The sequence below is a fragment of the Zeus faber genome (assembly GCF_960531495.2).
Source record: "Zeus faber genome assembly, chromosome: 9".
In the NCBI taxonomy this organism is placed as follows: Eukaryota; Metazoa; Chordata; class Actinopteri; order Zeiformes; family Zeidae; genus Zeus; species Zeus faber.
Window position 1 is genome coordinate 11,869,057 of NC_137197.1, and position 17,267 is coordinate 11,886,323.

Here is a 17,267-nt window from a genome sequence, read left to right on the forward strand (position 1 = left end):
AGGGAGCTTCTCTTGACTCGGTATCTATGGCAATTCCTCATCTTGTTCATCCGACAAGGGGAAAAAACTGTACATCGCTGTAGCCTGGAGGAGGCCGTCCATATTCAACGCTCTAATAAGCTCTCCTGCGATGATATTCACGTATCATGTCTAGTTGATGCCTCGCTTCGCGCTCCTACCTGGATGTCATCCAGTTTAGCTCCTTTCCTGTCAAAAACCACATTGTGCTCTTTTTCTTTTTCTTTTCTTTTTTTTTTTTAGCTTTCAAGTCCGAGATCAGTGGGTTCTCTCTTTTTTTTTTGTCTGCTTTTGAGTCGTTTTTCTCCGAAATGCATTTGGCCTTTGGTCGCCGCGGGCCTCCGCTGCCCGGGCCTCCGCCGCCTGGGCCTCCCTCTCAGCCCCGGTGCTTTTTACAAAGCGCCCGGGCTCTATGTCGGCGAAACCGCTGAAGTGTTTCCTCCCCCGCTGACTGTTTTTCCTCCCTGACCCCTTTTGATTGGAGGAAATTAGGCAGCAGAACCGAGACGACGGACACTTTTCGGGGGGCGCCGGCACTCACCCTCTTATCTTCTGCCTCCTGAACGGACTCTCTGAGCATACGTGCCGTGAACCCTTGTTCTCTCAATTAAACTGACGGACTGCATGCGTCCATGGAGGAAAACCGTAATCCTTTAATGATTTAAGCTCTTAAATTGACGTGGCGTCTGAGGAGAGCATAGAAGGCGACGGACGGGTTAGAGTAGAACTTTACTTTAAGCTTCCAGACAACTCGGATACAGGCAAGTGCAAGTCATGCTCTGGTAAAAGGGAGGTGTTTCTTCTGGGTTGTACACACTGTTTTCTAGCGCAGCTTGAGGCTTTTTTGTGTGTGTGTGTGTGTGTGTGTGTGTGTGTGTGTGTGTGTGTGTGTGTGTGTGTGTGTGTGTGTGTGTGTGTGTGTGTGTGTGTGTGTGTGTGTGTGTGTGTGTGTGTGTGTGTGTGTGTGTGTGTGTGTGTGTGTGTGTGTCACAATGGGGGTCTGTGGCGGTGCGGCCCACACTCCTTATGGTGGTCACAGTTCCTCACGTACAACAATCAGACTTGTCACACTACATGTCGGCAAAACATGACCATGCATATCAGAGGTGAAGAACATTCTCTGCTCAAAGAGCCCAGTCAGACGAATGGCTGCGGCGTACGCTTTTTTTTTTTTTTTGTACGTGGCCGTCACAAATGTGTCACAGCACTAGCCTCATGGAGGTGTATTTCCTCAACTTGGAGAGTGAAGGGATTCTGACCTTTATGAATATAGCAAATAAACAACTGTCTGCACAAAAGTAATTGAGTCAAATTTTCCAGTTGTTTTTTTATCGAGAGGATGAACCGACCTTGATTGAGTGAACTTTGCTTAACTTGCCCTGTTACTGCAGAAGTAGCTGTTTGAGGATCACGTGTCTCCACTGTTTATATTGAGGTTTCCTCTGAATCCATTCAAGCGCCGTGATGTGTGAGAGACCAATTCCCCTGTTTTATTCGCAGCCTTGATGAGAGGCTGGTGTCTCTCGACCACAAAGCCGAATAACAGACGGGCGTTGCACATCACAGCGGCAAATGTTTTGAGTCGTTGGCACCGGAGCGGCCTCCTGATAACACCCAAAAAAGGTGGGGGGGGGGGATTTTTGAGAGCGGAGCTAATGAGGCGGCGGTGCGGGTGGTGCGTTTCACATGGGCGAGGTTATAAGCGGCGTGAATAGCGAATTCTGAGGGGTAAACAAGTTATGACATAAACCGCACCAACCGCTCGGCAGTGCCACCGCCAAGACATCACCATGGATACGTGGGTTCAAACACTGTAATTTGTGCACGTGTGACGACTTGACAGCGCTGGAAGCGGTCGTTACTTTGCTCCGATAAACATACAAACAGAGCGCGAGCATGGCAGCCGGGCGATTGTTTTCCTTCTCCGGCAAAGGCTCGTCTCATGTGCCCTTACACGTCCTCCCTGACAGATCACCTGGTTTCAAGCGCCGTAGATCGACGCCCCGCATCACCTGACCTTTGCTCAGCAGTTATTATGCTAGTCACAACAAACAACGCACGTACAGATTAGCATAATATTTATGGCTATATTGCAGGGATTGATTTCAGCTTCTTCTTTTTATACGTGTGAATGGTGTCCCATCTTGGTTTCGATGCGTAATAAATCTATTTGTAGATAAGGTAGGTGTGTGTGTGTGTGTGTGTGTGTGTGTGTGTGTGTGTGTGTGCGTGTGCGTGTGCGTGTGCGCGTGCGCACCCATCCGACATATATAATATGTGCCCCCATAGAGCAACTGGGAGAAAAAACTACACTGATATGTTCATTGGCTTGCTGGTTGTGTCCGGTTTAAAAGTCAAAATAATCCCATACAGGGGATTTTGTGTTCTATTTTTTTCACAACAACTTCTTCCATGATTGTATTTGCGGAAAATCCTTGTTCCACCTCAGTGGCCCCGTGCGCACTGTGCGCCATACACGGCGCATTGACTGTTTCGGCCGGTTGCTGCGATACGTCAACCTTGCCACCATATTGGAAAGGGCAGGACTGGCCTGTAAACAAATACAAGTGAACAGGATGTGCGTTTTTTTGGGGGGTTTTTTTGGGATAAAAAGCACTAGAACATTCACATTTCACAACCGATTTCAATGAGTCACTTTTATATTCAATGGTTTATGTTTTATGTGAAGTAGAATTTATTTTTTATTCTACTCCACGTAGAGGGGGAAAAAAAAAAAAAAAAAAGCTCTGGTATCGGAATCAATAACGGAATATATTATTACCATCCAATATTGGAATTGGATGGTCACTGAAAAGTGGATCGGCGCATCTCTCGTTGTTTCCTGAATTTTCTCTTTCCGTCGGTGGTATCAGTGCCGCGATGGACTGGGTGGAGCCAGTGGGCGTATCTTAATTAATGATGCACACAAATGATCCTTCTTTATCGCCAGACTAGTAAACAATATTTACACCCTTACACCTTTTCTTCATTAGGAAATTATCTATCTTGTGCTTGGACACTTTTATGCCACTGAAAGCTTTTTAAGAGCAAGCTCATGTATAAGTAATGTATACACCTTGGCAACAACTATCAAACATTCTATAATCTCTTTTAGCTATGAAGTAGCACTTTGCTGTGCTAATGTAGGTGGGCCAGCTTTTTGATGCCCCGCGGAGCTGCCCCACCCTCCTCACTGTGATTTCACTAATAACAGGAAGTATGGCCCCTGCTGCAGATGCTAATGAGCAGCTGCCCAGAACACGAGACATGCAGATTGCAGACCGATCACGATAGTCACCGCTTGTGCAAAATCACTCTGAAACCATGTGTTTAGCGAGCCGCAGGCGAGATGGAATGCGCATACAGCAGACATGCAATAGGAGAAACGTCAGGTCCACTGAGCGCACGTTTCCGCGGTACGTACAGCTCACACTTCTATGTGAAAGTGGAGGCTTTGTGATAATGTGTGGGTGTGCGCACGTGACAAAAGATGTTTGACTTCTAAGCACATTTAGAATCCTCCGTGTTGACGTTTGCACTTGTGGTGCTGCTTCGTCTAGCGGGGTTTCTTGAAGCTTTGATTCAAACGTCATTATCTGCACGATACTCTTCATGAATCGACGCCGTGACAACATGGAGGTGCGTGTTATCGGAGTTGCCTTCAAACCTCATGTTTTTCAGGTTGAATCGAGGTGCGCTGCTCGCAAACCACTGTGCCAGCGCACCATGCACGAGAGTGAATTACACTTGTGATGCCTGCCAGGAAGGTCGTAATGGAATTATTCGATATATTATTTTATTACGTCCAATAACAAGAGTCCCAGTGCTGAACGGGAAGTCCTTCTGCGTGAGAGGCCGTGTGAGTCACTTTACGGATTACTCACACTAAGCTGGTCCTGGTGAAAACGGTCACTGTTGGACCCCTAAATGGGTGGGCGGGATTTGAGGTGGCCACCAAAAAGCATCTATTTTAATGACGATGGTAATGCTTTCCAAGAACGTCATATTTAAATATGACCATCTGTTTACCAGGCTTATTTAAAGGGGACCTACTATGCAGAACTCACTTTTTCAGTGCTTGTGCACATACATTTAGGTCTCTGATGGGCCTACTAACCCACAAACTGTGAAATAAGACAACTCCAGTCAATTTTTTGTGTGCGCTGTCTATTTCAGAAAACATGTCCTGAAACGAGCCGCTCAGCTTTGCTGCCCTAATTCATGTCATCGCAGTAATAAATGTCACTTCAGTAGAATTAGAGCGGCCCCCCCATCTGATTAACTCAACCCACTCCTGTAGCACGGCTGGACCTACTTGTATCAAAGCTAAGAGATAATCATGGGAAGTGCTCTGTTGGCTGCAAAGACCAGCACAAATCTTTTAAAAGAAAGAGGAATGTGTGCCAACTGTCCGTGACAAAACTGCAGACGAGGGAAAGGCAAGTGTTTGCTGTGTTTTGTTCTGTGTCTGTCTCTGTCTGTCTACAGTAGGATAACTGTACTGGAGGCTGCGGCGCGCAATCCACTCCACGTTTCTCCAAACAAAATGTAGATGTATTTATTGTATTTTATTTTCTGACGTTTCCGGAACTGAATGAAACAAAAGCCCCAAGCCCCGCTTTATCCCTGCACCAGACACCGCGGTGAAAGTCGGAACAAACTTTTGAATGAGGCCTTGTGGATGTTATGCGAGTGAGGATTCAGCAACTGGATTGATTATTACTCGCCTCAAATTTGTTCAGAAACCGATTTTGGTGGAATGATAAGGTGAAATCAGGGAACATTTACCGAGTACATAAATAAACATAAACCCCATTGGCTCACGGAATCTGTAACTTGTGCTCAAAGCCCATTGGCTCACAATACTAGGGGCCTCGGCAGGGTGGTTCCTCCCACTAAAACAGCACGTTTTCAGCCAGGGTGGATTGGACACGTTAGAATCTCAGCTCAAATGCATAATTTGAGTATTATTTTTAGCACAAAAACTTTAAAAACATGTTTTGGGGACTGCAGAGACCATATATTAACTTGGTGAAAAGGAGCATAATAGGTCCCCTTTTAACAAAGGCTTTCCAAAGCATGGCAACCCACATACACAGGGTCTATGCTCTTTGGTAAATCTTCTAAATAAATCTTCTGTAAAAGCTCTTTATAGTTCTGTTCTTTGTCTCTTCTCACTCCGCCAGTTGTAGTCACACACACATTGCACGTAATGAACCCATTGCATGACTGTGCCGGAATCACACAACCGTGAGATGCGTGCCGTTTGTTTACGGGCAAAGGTATACCAGACAGTATTACTAAGGCTGATGATGATGGACGACCTTTCTATCCAATTCCATAAACAACGATAGTGTACTTGTTATTTTTGCCAATATATGCTGCCTTCATCAAGCAAAAAGACATTTTGAAAAACCTTAATTATAATAATACTAACCATAACATTGTGATATTGTCTCCACCTCATTGAGCTCTAAGGTGATTCCACTGCGGTTGTTCACTCCTAACGTCAACCTCCTATTCCTATTTGTATAAAACAACGTCACCACTTATAACATTATGTTCATTTTTTTGGCTTCCTCTGACCGAGAGAGAGAGAGATGGGACCCACGTGATGACTTTTGGTTTAATTTAACCTCCTTTCAATTATGATTCAATTTGCCCAGTTCTGCGACCTTGCCTGCATCGATGGATGTTTCAATGACAACCTTCTCAGTTGTCATTGGAAACAGGAACTGTGAATGGAGTTTTTAATTTGAGGCTTGGCTCGGTATCAAATGCATGGGCCTTTTCAAGGCGCCGTGTGTTTTCTATCACACTGCCAGTCAAGTGTATCAAATCCCAAACATTTGATGGCTCTCAGACGTCAGTCGAAGCAGTGCATATGTATCTTGGTTATATACATTCTGCTCTGAAATATGGAGCAGCTTGGCCTTTGTGTCTTTGGTAGTGAGCGCCATAGGGTCGGCTGTATTTCAAATCAAATATTCCGAATCAGTCTTCAAATCGACATTCTGGTGAGGCAAAACAAAACAAACGGCTACGTGATTTTAATGCGAGTGCAAAATCCTTCACGCTCCAATTCAGGTCGTCCAAATTCCGTGTTGCCAAAAATAAAACGCGTTACCCTTTTGAGAGCGAGTATTCAGAGGCGAGATGAGGCGGTATTCAGTCCAGTGAGGCAGATGCGTGATACCGCTAGAAAAGATGAGCTTTTGTGTTTACACTGGAAGATATTGAGTCGCTATATTGCTCTGAGTAGAGGGCGTTGGGGCCGGGGTTAGGGCCGCTGCCCTCCAGGAGCCATGGGGGGGAGGCTAAGATTGAAAAGGGTTGAACCATGCATGGCCCTCACTTGGTTTTAGAATTTGTTATAAACAGCTTTTAGATTGCTTATACAAGCAAGATAATGGCATGGTACAACTTAGAAACACAAGCCCTTTAGACTCTTTAACTGATTGATATCATCATGAGATCATGGAGATCTTATTTTGGAATGTTTTGTCAAATCAGAAAAAAATGCCCTTCCTCGGGTCTCTACAGTGTACTCTAAAGACATGACATTGTCCATCAAAATGCACATTCTCGCGCATAATCTCAGTTTTTGTGTGCAACACATCAAAAGTCAGAATCAGAATCTATTTCTAACTGGTTTTCAGGTCTGCTGTCGTCTGTGTTCGTTCCCCTGACTTTCCCCTTGTCTCCTTCCAGGATCCCAAGCCGTCAGTGGGATGGTAGAGCTCTGCGGGCGGGGCCAGGACTGACTGAAGGAGCATGGTGAAGCACCAACCCCTGCAGGTCTACGAGCGCCAGCTATGTTTGTCATGTATCACCGGGATCTACGGTTGCCGCTGGAAACGCTACCAACGTTCCCATGACGACACAACCAAGGTGAGGAAACTTGCAAACATGATAATAATAATTGTTCATGGTGAATGTACAGTGATAGCAAAGTCATAGTCGTAGCAGATTTAGATTTAGAAGCACAAATGTGTACAGATTGTTTGCAGTATTATACAATGTAAAGGGGAAAATTCAAGAGATACACATATTTATTAGATATAAATATTTGTTTTTACGCTGTCAGGCTATAAGATGTATTTGGCATTTTCATTCCAAGCGTTTCCTATAAAAAAGAGGAACCATGCTTTAGCAGTTGCACTGTCTTTTATGTATGATGTAAAATCAGACGATCAACCCTTTCCAAGGCCAAATAAGTGCCGGGCCAAAGCCGAAACGTGCGTAACTTATGGTATTACCGGTATAACCCCAGGTTTTCCTCGTTGCTATTTGCCAGCTTCATCTTCCTCTAGAATTATGACACCGCTCAGCATGCGACGTGGAGATATGAACTCTAAATGACCTTAAACTATGTCTGTGCTTATTTGGATTAAGCCATGTTTTATGCATGCCTGCCAACATGTCTATGCACTTTGCTTATTTTGGAGTGTCACGTGACCTTGATAAATGATTTTTTTTTTTTGTCATGTTTAATGTCAGAATCCGTTGAAATATGAATGCCTGTGGATGTTACGCTCAGGCTTTCTTTGAGGAGTGGTGTGTTGAGGAAAAAACATTTTGTGCATCCTGTACAACTGTTAAAACGGAATAAAGTATTAAACACAAAATGATTCATATACAAAGTCAGACATGTTCTGATTATATTCCTTTTCATGTTTTTCATCATGTGCAGCAGCGCTCGCCCTGATACCCAACACTGATCTCTATCCTTCAACATTGATTTATAAAGAACAATTATCCCTCGGTGAGAGCGTCCTTGGAGGCTTATCCTTTAGATAACCTTGAGTTCTCTCAACAGAAATGAATTGAGAATTATTACAATAAACCCTTCTCCTGGGTGTGTGCCTGGTCCCAGGAGTTGCATTATTAGATTTTGAATTATTTCAATCATCATCACATTTATACATATCATATTTTTTAATTAATCATCGGCACGTGAAACTTCTTTCATTCATCATCATCTTTATCTGTAAATGAAATAATACATGTTAAATGTAACATGTCTTTCATCCAGTTAAAAATCCTAGTGTTAGAGGAAAAATGTGAACCCTAAAAAAAACAAAAAATAAAACTTTTTCTCCGATTAAAAATAACTATTTTATCCCTTCAAATAGGCAGGGTGATCATTGGCAGCATAGGTTAGTCAGATATTTATCAGATGAGATAAATATCACATCTGTTTGGCTTGGAGGGGCTGGTACACGACTGTAGAGACAGCTGGAGAGAAGATGAGATAGGAATGCAATTTGAAGAAACGGTGTAGCTAGATCATAAAGCTCTTGTCATCTGGCGACTCTTTTTCTCTTTGCCGTCTCCTAAACTATAGGTGTTCCACAGCGTATAACAGGAGACCTATTCTCTCGGAGGAGAATGGAGATCTCAGTTCGAGATGATTTCCACAGTGAAATCAAACAAAAATGCCCTTCCTCAGGTCTCTACAGTGTATGTCAGCGTCCATAAAAATGCACATTCTTCGCTCATAATCTCAGTTTTTCTGTGCAACGCTTCAATAGTCATAATGGTTTAATGTTCGGAAAAACCAGTGCATAAATACAAGGCCTTAAACAACAGATTTTCTTTGGTCTTGTTTTTATTTCGCTGCCTTTTTGCCCTGGGAACTTGACACCGTGTTGCTCTGTTTCCTGTTGTGCATGGTCGTCTTTCACGCCAGCTGATAGAATAGTGCCAAGTCAGCCCTCTCTCTTCACTGGGCTCATCCTTTGTTTGGCCCGTGCTGATGCAGAGCGTTTGTCTTGACCTGGGCGGAAGAAGCGCACACAACTACACACCTGCTGTTCACAGCTGCTTGGCTCTATTGATTTTCAATTCCACTGATTTGCAGAGAGGGAATTTGCGTCGTGAATGAATGACAGCGGGGATTGTGCGGTGAGATGCGAGTTTTACTGTAACTGCCGGAACCAGAACCGGTCTGCTGTACTTCCTCAATATTACTTATGATGTTTTCCTTTTCACTAAGCATCCTAGGCTTAGGGAATGTAACGCATTTTTACTCTCGATCTGCAGCCTGCAATTGGGCAATTCAAACCAGCCAAATGTTGGCAGGCCGTCCCGTTCAAATGCCATTGACCGACCAAAATGACGGCATTTATGTGAATGTCAGCAGGTTTTGCCGTTGAACACTTTTCTATACGACTGCACGACAGCATGGAATTCCTAGTGCAAATAGCAAGAACTTCCATCATTTTTTTATCTCAACTAACAAACTAAAACATTTGATGCCCTACTGTGGGATACTGTGATGTGTGGTGTTTTGTTTATGTGGTCTTTTAACATTCACACCAAAGCAGATCAGACCAGTTTTCCGGCCGTAGATTCACATGTAGACCCTTTGACACCCCTTTGGAAATGAGTTATTGGATCGATGTGAAGGCGGCTTTATTTCCATGAAGGATATATAAAAATATCGTAATTTTTCCATATAATAAAAATTCTGACGAAACTGGAAAATTCTTTGGTCGCCACATGTTTCCCTGCGAGATTGCCACACCTCTTGTTGAGAGCTCCTAACCAACGCGTTGGTTCAATCTTACAGGAAGTCGGGCAGTGAGGGCCTCATCTGCTGCTGGCACCAAACCAGTGCGGACGATGTCATATAGGATATACATCTTTAACGATCCCACAACCCAGTCCTTTTGACGGGGGAGGGACGCGCTTCTGCCGCATGTAACCGACCCGGCGCGAATCAGCGAAGCACAAGACCCGAGCGCCTTCACATTGAAACCGGACACCTTTTTAATCGCCCACCGCTTCAGAATAGCGGCGTCCTTCTTCATTCAGCTTTGCAGCCGGCGATGAGAAGTCCATCGGAACTGACAGTCTTTCTTTCTGCGAGCGGAGGTTCTTGTGCACGGAGACCCGCTCACGAGGAGAGGTCGCCCACCTGAAGCTGACCTGGCCTCTCAGTAATAATTGAAAGTGTTTCCATTTGGCTGGTCTTTACCTTTCTGCCACATGCAGGCTTCAAAAAGCGCCTGCTTCAGTTACCAGCAGTGTCCACCTCGGGAGTGACTTCATCACGGCGACTCCTTGATTTAGTTCGCTGGCTTATATACTCAAGGTACTCAAGGAATGACAAAGGCAGGAACACTTGAATAAGAAGAAATTGAAACTTTCCTTCTTCTTGGTCGGTGAGAGTGTATCGTAAAAAATGAATATGTTTTATTTCCGGCTTATAAACTCACATAATGGTTTTGTGTGAACTAGAAACAAAAAACTCTCAAACGACTGATGGCTGCTGCTCCATCACTGTCCATTTTCAGTCTCAAACCTACTGTATACAGTATATTTACTGTGTTGTGGAGTTTTTTGTAAGACAGTTTTAATTAGTCAAATCACACATACGGTTTGGTTTAAATTGTGTATTCAGACTCCTAGAAAATATTTAGTTGATGAAAACCCTGGCTGAAGGATTTTGGACCAATATTGCGAGTTAGTATGCCATTTATTTTTCAAGTTCCTTATCTTCTGTATTATTCACTAAACACAAACAATAAAACATTCTATAGTATGACCAACACAGCATTGGATACTGTCAACATATAAAATGCTCTTTCCTGTTATGACGAAATGAGGTGAATCGATGCATGAATTGATATTAATATCATATCGTTATCTAACTATTGAATTTTAAAAAGAAAAACCTTCAATCAGAGAATATTGACTCATTGATATAACTTCAAGCCTTGTAATTGTTCAAATCTGAAAATGAACATTCAAAAAATATGCAAGTGGTTCAGCAAAATGTATGATTTTTTTCCATAAAAATGTTGGGCACATACGTCCTCTTTGTGCACGCAAGTGAATGCACTTTGTCCGAGCGCTGCAAAGTGTGCTCAGGGACAGATCTACACTCCATTAAAAAAAAAATAATAATAATTTAAAAAAGGTAAAATAAAAAAACAGACGCAGTGTTCTGGAAGGCGCTCTGTCCGGACTCACATTGCAACCCGAGCGCTCCCTCTCCTGAAATGTGGCTTTGTGAAGCCCTTTGAGACTGTATTGTGATTAAGGGATTAGAAATAAACTTGACTTGACGTTGTGCAGATGTGTTCCAGTCAACATTTTACATCTGCAAAGCTCTCCTGAGTGGCAATGATGGAGGCCAACTCAGCTTTTTTGATTTGAGAAATTCCAGTCTCAAGGCTTTTCAAGGGCTGTTGCGGGCAGATTAGCCAATATTAATTTTAGTGAAGTGTGTGTGTGTGTGTGTGTGTGTGTGTGTGTGTGTGTGTGTGTGTGTGTGTGTGTGTGTGTGTGTGTGTGTGTGTGTGTGTGTGTGTGTGTGTGTGTGTGTGTGTGTGTGTGTGTGTGTGTGTGTGACCAATGCTTACCTTCGATACAGATTTCCAGAAAAACTTGGCCTATGAGTCTATCTGATGTTTAGTAATGAGGAACAGATGCTGATCACCGTTTGCTAGTAATGAGTAATGAACTAGGAGTAATGAAACAGGTCTCCAAAGCCCATTTACTAGCCCAGCAGAGGCCATGAAAGTCCATTGCAAAGTGCCTAAAATAAATTTGGCTTTGGTTCCAAGTCATATTTCCAGCTTTTAATGAACGTGTGCATTTCCTAGTACTAGTAACGTCACAACCATCCATAAAAGCCCATGTACTTATTCCTTCTTTGGTCGTGGTAACAAAATACTGTTTTGCTCAGAAATGCAGCATAATGTCATATGCTCCTTGTGTGAAATCTTCTACCCACATCAATAGAAACGCATTTTGTGAGCATTTAATTGATTTTACACCTGAATGTCCGGAAACATTCAAAGTATACCTCTTTATATGTAAAGAGGAAGGGATCGTTTTCGAAAGTATGACATAGTTTGGGGTGAGGATTTGAGTAATTGAAGAACCATTCCATAATATGGAATGGTTCTTCATGTTTTCCAAAATATTACTTGGAAGACATTTGTGATGAATTGACTTTTTGCAACGCCTTCACACAAGTGTGCTCGTGTTCCTTGCAGTATTGCTGTGTTGTGATAAAAACAGTGCATTGGACACTATGAAATGCCCTGGAATCATCTGGATAGTGTGTATCCAGGAATGTGACCAGGCCAAGGGGGTCACCCTCCTGGACTGACTGTTGCCAGAGGGTGACATTGAGGTGCTGAGAATGTCAGGGCATTCATCTTTCGAATTTGGACCCACTTGACTGGGTATTTTTTGGGAATATAAACTTAAGCCAAGCTACCATACCTGAAGGCTTTTTCTGTTTAATATCCATATTTCATTCAATGCACATCAGTTGTGTGTGTGTCTTGTTATAGAGCATGGTAGGAAATACATTACATTACCCTGGAGACCACTAATCTAGTTTGAAACATTTGTAGGGTGGCCATCAACCATTTACGCAGCAGCATTTACAAAATTCCTTGCACTACCATAATCAACAATCTGGTTAGGTTTGGTACATTTGAATGTGTATAATATTGTAAGTTATGCATTTCGATTTTGACTGCTGACACGGTGATGTTGTTTGAGTCCAATTTGAAGCGTGGTCAATTAATCAATAGCAAAACAAAGCAAACACTTTCTTTCCAGCGATGGGAATTCGCTTTAGCTCTCTCGATGGGGGAAGGTGGAATCCATCACTGTCAGGAGGGAGATGGGGCCTCAGCAGGTGAACAAAATGTCCTCTTTCAAGCACGCGGGGTCACATTTTACCAGTCTTTCCAACGAGTCGTTAAGTACCACGGGAACCAGGGTTGGCACTGGCTTCTGATGAAAGGGTGCAGCTTCCTGAAGCACACGCACACTACAGTACCAAACACAGGACCTCCAAGGAAAGCTTTCCCGTGCAGAGACTGGATGGAGGGGAGGGTGGGTGGAGGGATGGATGCTTGGAGGGATGGCCAGTCAGGAGATGAGCAGGTTCTCAGCCAGACAAGGGGATGAGGTCTCCAGAACGACAGGTCTTCCTGCCGTGGTGGACTCTGTCTTTGGCTGTAGATGCGTGACGGCAAGCGCTTCAATCAACATCCTGCCGCATGTTTGTCCGGCCGTTGAAAGACTTATTCCTCTGTCAAAGCAGATCCGTCCGTGTGAGAAGCACAGCCTTGTTGAAGGCCTTTTGAAAGACTTTTCTGAGACTCACTGCTCCCCTTTGCTTCTAAAATGGATTTAATGCGTATCCTCTTTGGCGTAATGACTTGTTGCATAATAAAACTATTTTGCAACCCTTCTCACATAAATTTTCATGTCCTGATATGAATCATTATTATATCCCCGCTCCCTCATATGTCTGAGCACTAATGCCCAAATAGGAAATATCATTACCTTGGCACGCGGTCAGAACTCCCTCTGTTACTGTCATTCTGAAACTGGGTCCTAATTTGTAAAGCTGGTGAATCTCTTCCCTCCCAAAAATACCCTCTTAAGAGCTTGGATGTCTGACCATTTTTGGGCTTTTTGTTAAACTGCTTTCTGACGTGTTGATAACCCCATTGTGTTCCGCCTCCAGCTGTTTGGGCACTGTGTGCTGTCAATTTTAATCAGCAAACAAAGCTGGTTTAACCACAGCCCTAAATACATGCAGATATATTCATTGCTATTTTCAGTTTTAAAGAGTATATGTGGAAAGAGTATATGTGGACTTTCTTTTTTTTTTTTTTTTTTTTTCCTGGACAAGTAGATGTGAGTTTCTGAGGCAGTTCCTCAGGCTACACTTATCGGCACTTATTGTGCATGCCGTTTCATCGATCCAAGCTCTGTTTTTCTCCATGTGAACCAAAAACACGACTGTGTGCAAATGGAGCACATATTACGCCCTAACCCTGTGTTGATGAATGTATGACTCAGACTTGGATCGCTGGATCAGGTGACTGATTTGAGTGACTATCAAGCCAATGTCAATCACAGCCCTGGAACACACTACAAAGGTGTGTACCGATGTTGTTTGACTTGACTTACTTAACTTGCTTGCTTATCCTCTCTTTTTGGCCTTTGAAATACATTGATCTGCTGTAATGTGGTGCTTTGTCACAGTGTGTTTATTTTTACGTCTATCTTTATTTGCGGTTGTGTTTTATTCTAATACATTCATTGAGGCTTTGGTACAGCAATTTGGTCAATGCTTCAGCTAGTGGTTTCGCTCGTATAGGTCTCACTCCAATACATTGACAGAGTTAAATTACAATTTTAAATCATATTTTTGTATCGCTTGAACAGGACGTATGCATTGCGATTGAATTGTGATCCTGACATTGTGGAACTTACAATACGAACCCCGGTCAATTCTAGGTCCGATGTGGGCGACGCGTGGCCTTGACTGAAGCATAACCACAGTCGTTTCTCTTTTAAACCCAAAAGGCATTTATACACTGAGTCTTTAATTCACTCAGTCAACAGAGCCCTGCTCATTCCGCTCCACTGATGGTCCACTCAATGCACTGAACTTTAAATGTTTTAGATATAAAGCAATCAGTTCCACTCTCAATGAAGGGGTCACAAGGTTGATATCTGGTTGGCAGGAAAGAAGATGGACTTAAGTGTGTGTGTGTGTGTGTGTGTGTGTGTGTGTGTGTGTGTGTGTGTGTGTGTGTGTGTGTGTGTGTGTGTGTGTGTGTGTGTGTGTGTGTGTGTGTGTGTGTGTGTGTGTGTGGTATACCTCCTGGGCATTAGGCTTAGTGGCCTGGGTTCGGTTCTAAAATAAGTTTTATATTGAGCTGAGAGTGCACGACCGGGCTGGACAGTAATTAGTCCTCTCGGATACAAAGTTATTCGAAGTCATTAATTTCCTCATCATTACCGATGAGCCGAGTGTCTAGGGGACTAGGCAGCGGCCAGCGGCCCGGGGGGCAGACCCTCAGTTCTTCAACGTAGGAGCTTTATTAGTGTCGTCATTCTTCTGTTCTCTTGGCAAACTGGAAAACAAAGTAGCACTTATCCGCTTAAGAATTTCTTGTTTTCTCCAGCAGAGCGTCTTTTTTACATCTTTCTCCGTTCCTACGATCCTGGGTCGCCGTGCTATGCAGGGCCAGCGCAGCGCAGTAGCAGCTGTGTTTATTGTTTATTTCAATTATGTAAATAGTGTGTGTGTGTGTGTGTGTGTGTGTGTGTGTGTGTGTGTCTGTGTGTGTCCGTCCAGTGGGAGCTGTTGTGGTCCCTGATCCTGCTCTTCACCTTCTGTCTGCTTCTCGTCTGGTTCTACTTCTGGTGGGAGGCCAACAACGACTACAATGAGTTCAACTGGTGAGTCCCCCGTCTTTGGTGCACTGCTTTGAGAAACCAGCTGAATGCAACAGTAGTTAATTTCATTGAAACTAAAATTAAAAAAGAGGTATTTATTCATAAATAATATAAAACAAAATCATATGAAACAAAATGTGTTATTAATAATAAATATTGCCGCAGGCAGAAATACAAGGTGTCCAGTTTGGTTGTGTTGGGTGTGTTTTACATTTTCCCGGGTTCTCTGAAACGCAGCATGATTTTCGTGAGTTTACTTGCACCCAGCATGGGCTCCCCCCGGTCTGTCCTCTCTTGGTTGCTCGTCTCGTTTCTTCAGTACTTTTTTTGGACAATGGCTTCTTTATTGTCTTAGATTTTAAGTGATATTTCTGTGGGTAATTGCTATTCCAGGGCTTCTATGTTTCCGATGCCACCTTGGATTTTGAACTCCTCATTGAGTCGCCCATTTCAGTTTTTTCGAGGGACGCTTAGTCGACATTTCAAGGATTATTTCCTATCAATTCTTTCATTAATCCGGTGAAGTAGTGTGGACCACGGATTTAAATATCTTTTGAACAGATCTACTGACATCCACCAGGTAAGACGCTATGTAAATACACACGTAGATGGGTAGTTTGGTAATTTCTAAAGACTACACAGGGACCCAATCCACGGCGCCCTATGGACATGGTCCAACTGGACATTCTCAATCAGAATCTGTACATTTATAGTTAATAATATGATTATTTCATAAAGCGTCTTACTTCAAATCTCATCTTGTTGAATTTCGAACACGTGTGACGTGTCAGTTAACCAGAAATACGGAATATTTCAGGTCAAATTTGTTCGGTTTTTCACTAATATCTGCCCCGTATGTGGATCGATTTGGATGAAATTTAAACCACAAGATCATTATTATATAGGGGTTTAAACTACATCCCAACCGTGTCTCTAGTTTACGTCGAAGTATGTGATCAGATAGTTTTAGCCGGATTCGACATTTTTCAGACTGGTTTACTGGCACGTCGGTCTTAAAATTGCTAAATTTTCGGTCGTTTTTTTTCTAATATCTGCTCCGTAGGTGGATTGATTTGGTGAAACTTCCACCATGAGGTCTTTGTGACATCGCGGTTCAAACAAGACATCCATCGTATTCATGTGTTATGCAGAAGTTGGTTTTCCAGATAGTTTTAGGCTTCAAAATTCGAGAATTTGGGGTTTTCCTCTTACAATGACAATAAGGGGCTGCTGTACTGCGGGCTGGACCCTTAATAATAATAATAATAATAATAATAGCTGCAGGCAGAAATACACTGGGTCCAGTTTAATTTCATGTTAGGAATGTATTTCAGGTTTTGGAGGTTCCGAGGTTCCCAAATCTGCGCTCTGTGATTATATGCGGGGACGTTTGGAGGGAACGAGGGACTCTGTCCTCCCATGGATTCTTTTGTTTAATGGCTCTCCTTTTGCGGGGACGGGAGCCGCGCCGGGCTCGGGTTGGGATGAGTGCGAGTTAGAGTTCAAATAGGCGTTTTAGAAAGACCCGCCGCGTCAGCTCCTGGGGGGCCTCATCGCTGCTGCGCCTTGCCGGCCGGAGAGCGCCGCAGCCATAGAGAGAGCGGAGGAAGCACCGGTGCTCCAGCGTTACGATTGGCTGTTTGTGTCACATGTTTGAAGTGACGTATTTACGGAGTTTTACGTAACCCTAACCCGAAAAATAGGGCCCGTGAAATTGTAATGTAATTAGTCACGTAGTTCGGTGGACTACACTAGACGTGGTCACGAGTTTCTTTGGATTTATGTTTTTTTCATGTTTTTTCATGAATCCGGCGGAGTAATGGGGACCAAAGAGATAAAATATCAATCTAACAGATCCACCTGCCTGGTAAGAAGGTACATAAACACACATACACGGCTAGTTTGTAATCTGTAACTACACCTCTACGTCCTGCACAATTCAAGAGGTTTATTCGTCACATACATATACAAACTTTCATACATATATGCAGTGAAATGCCTTTGTACAGACTGGA

The 17,267-nt window shown here is 43.3% G+C and overlaps 1 protein-coding gene across 2 annotated transcripts in view; it reads left to right on the forward strand.

Moving 5' to 3' along the window:
• gdpd5b (glycerophosphodiester phosphodiesterase domain containing 5b) overlaps positions 1-17,267 on the forward strand; it is a 53,054-nt gene that overhangs the window by 11,834 nt on the left and 23,953 nt on the right. For both annotated transcript variants that reach the window (XR_013844336.1, XM_080007391.1), the window contains exons 2-3: positions 6,730-6,909; positions 15,152-15,255. Coding sequence is in view for 1 of the 2 variants with exons in the window: in XM_080007391.1 (XP_079863517.1) it covers positions 6,793-6,909; positions 15,152-15,255 (221 nt within the window). In the remaining variant the exon portion in view is untranslated. The remainder of the gene's footprint in view (positions 1-6,729; positions 6,910-15,151; positions 15,256-17,267) is intronic.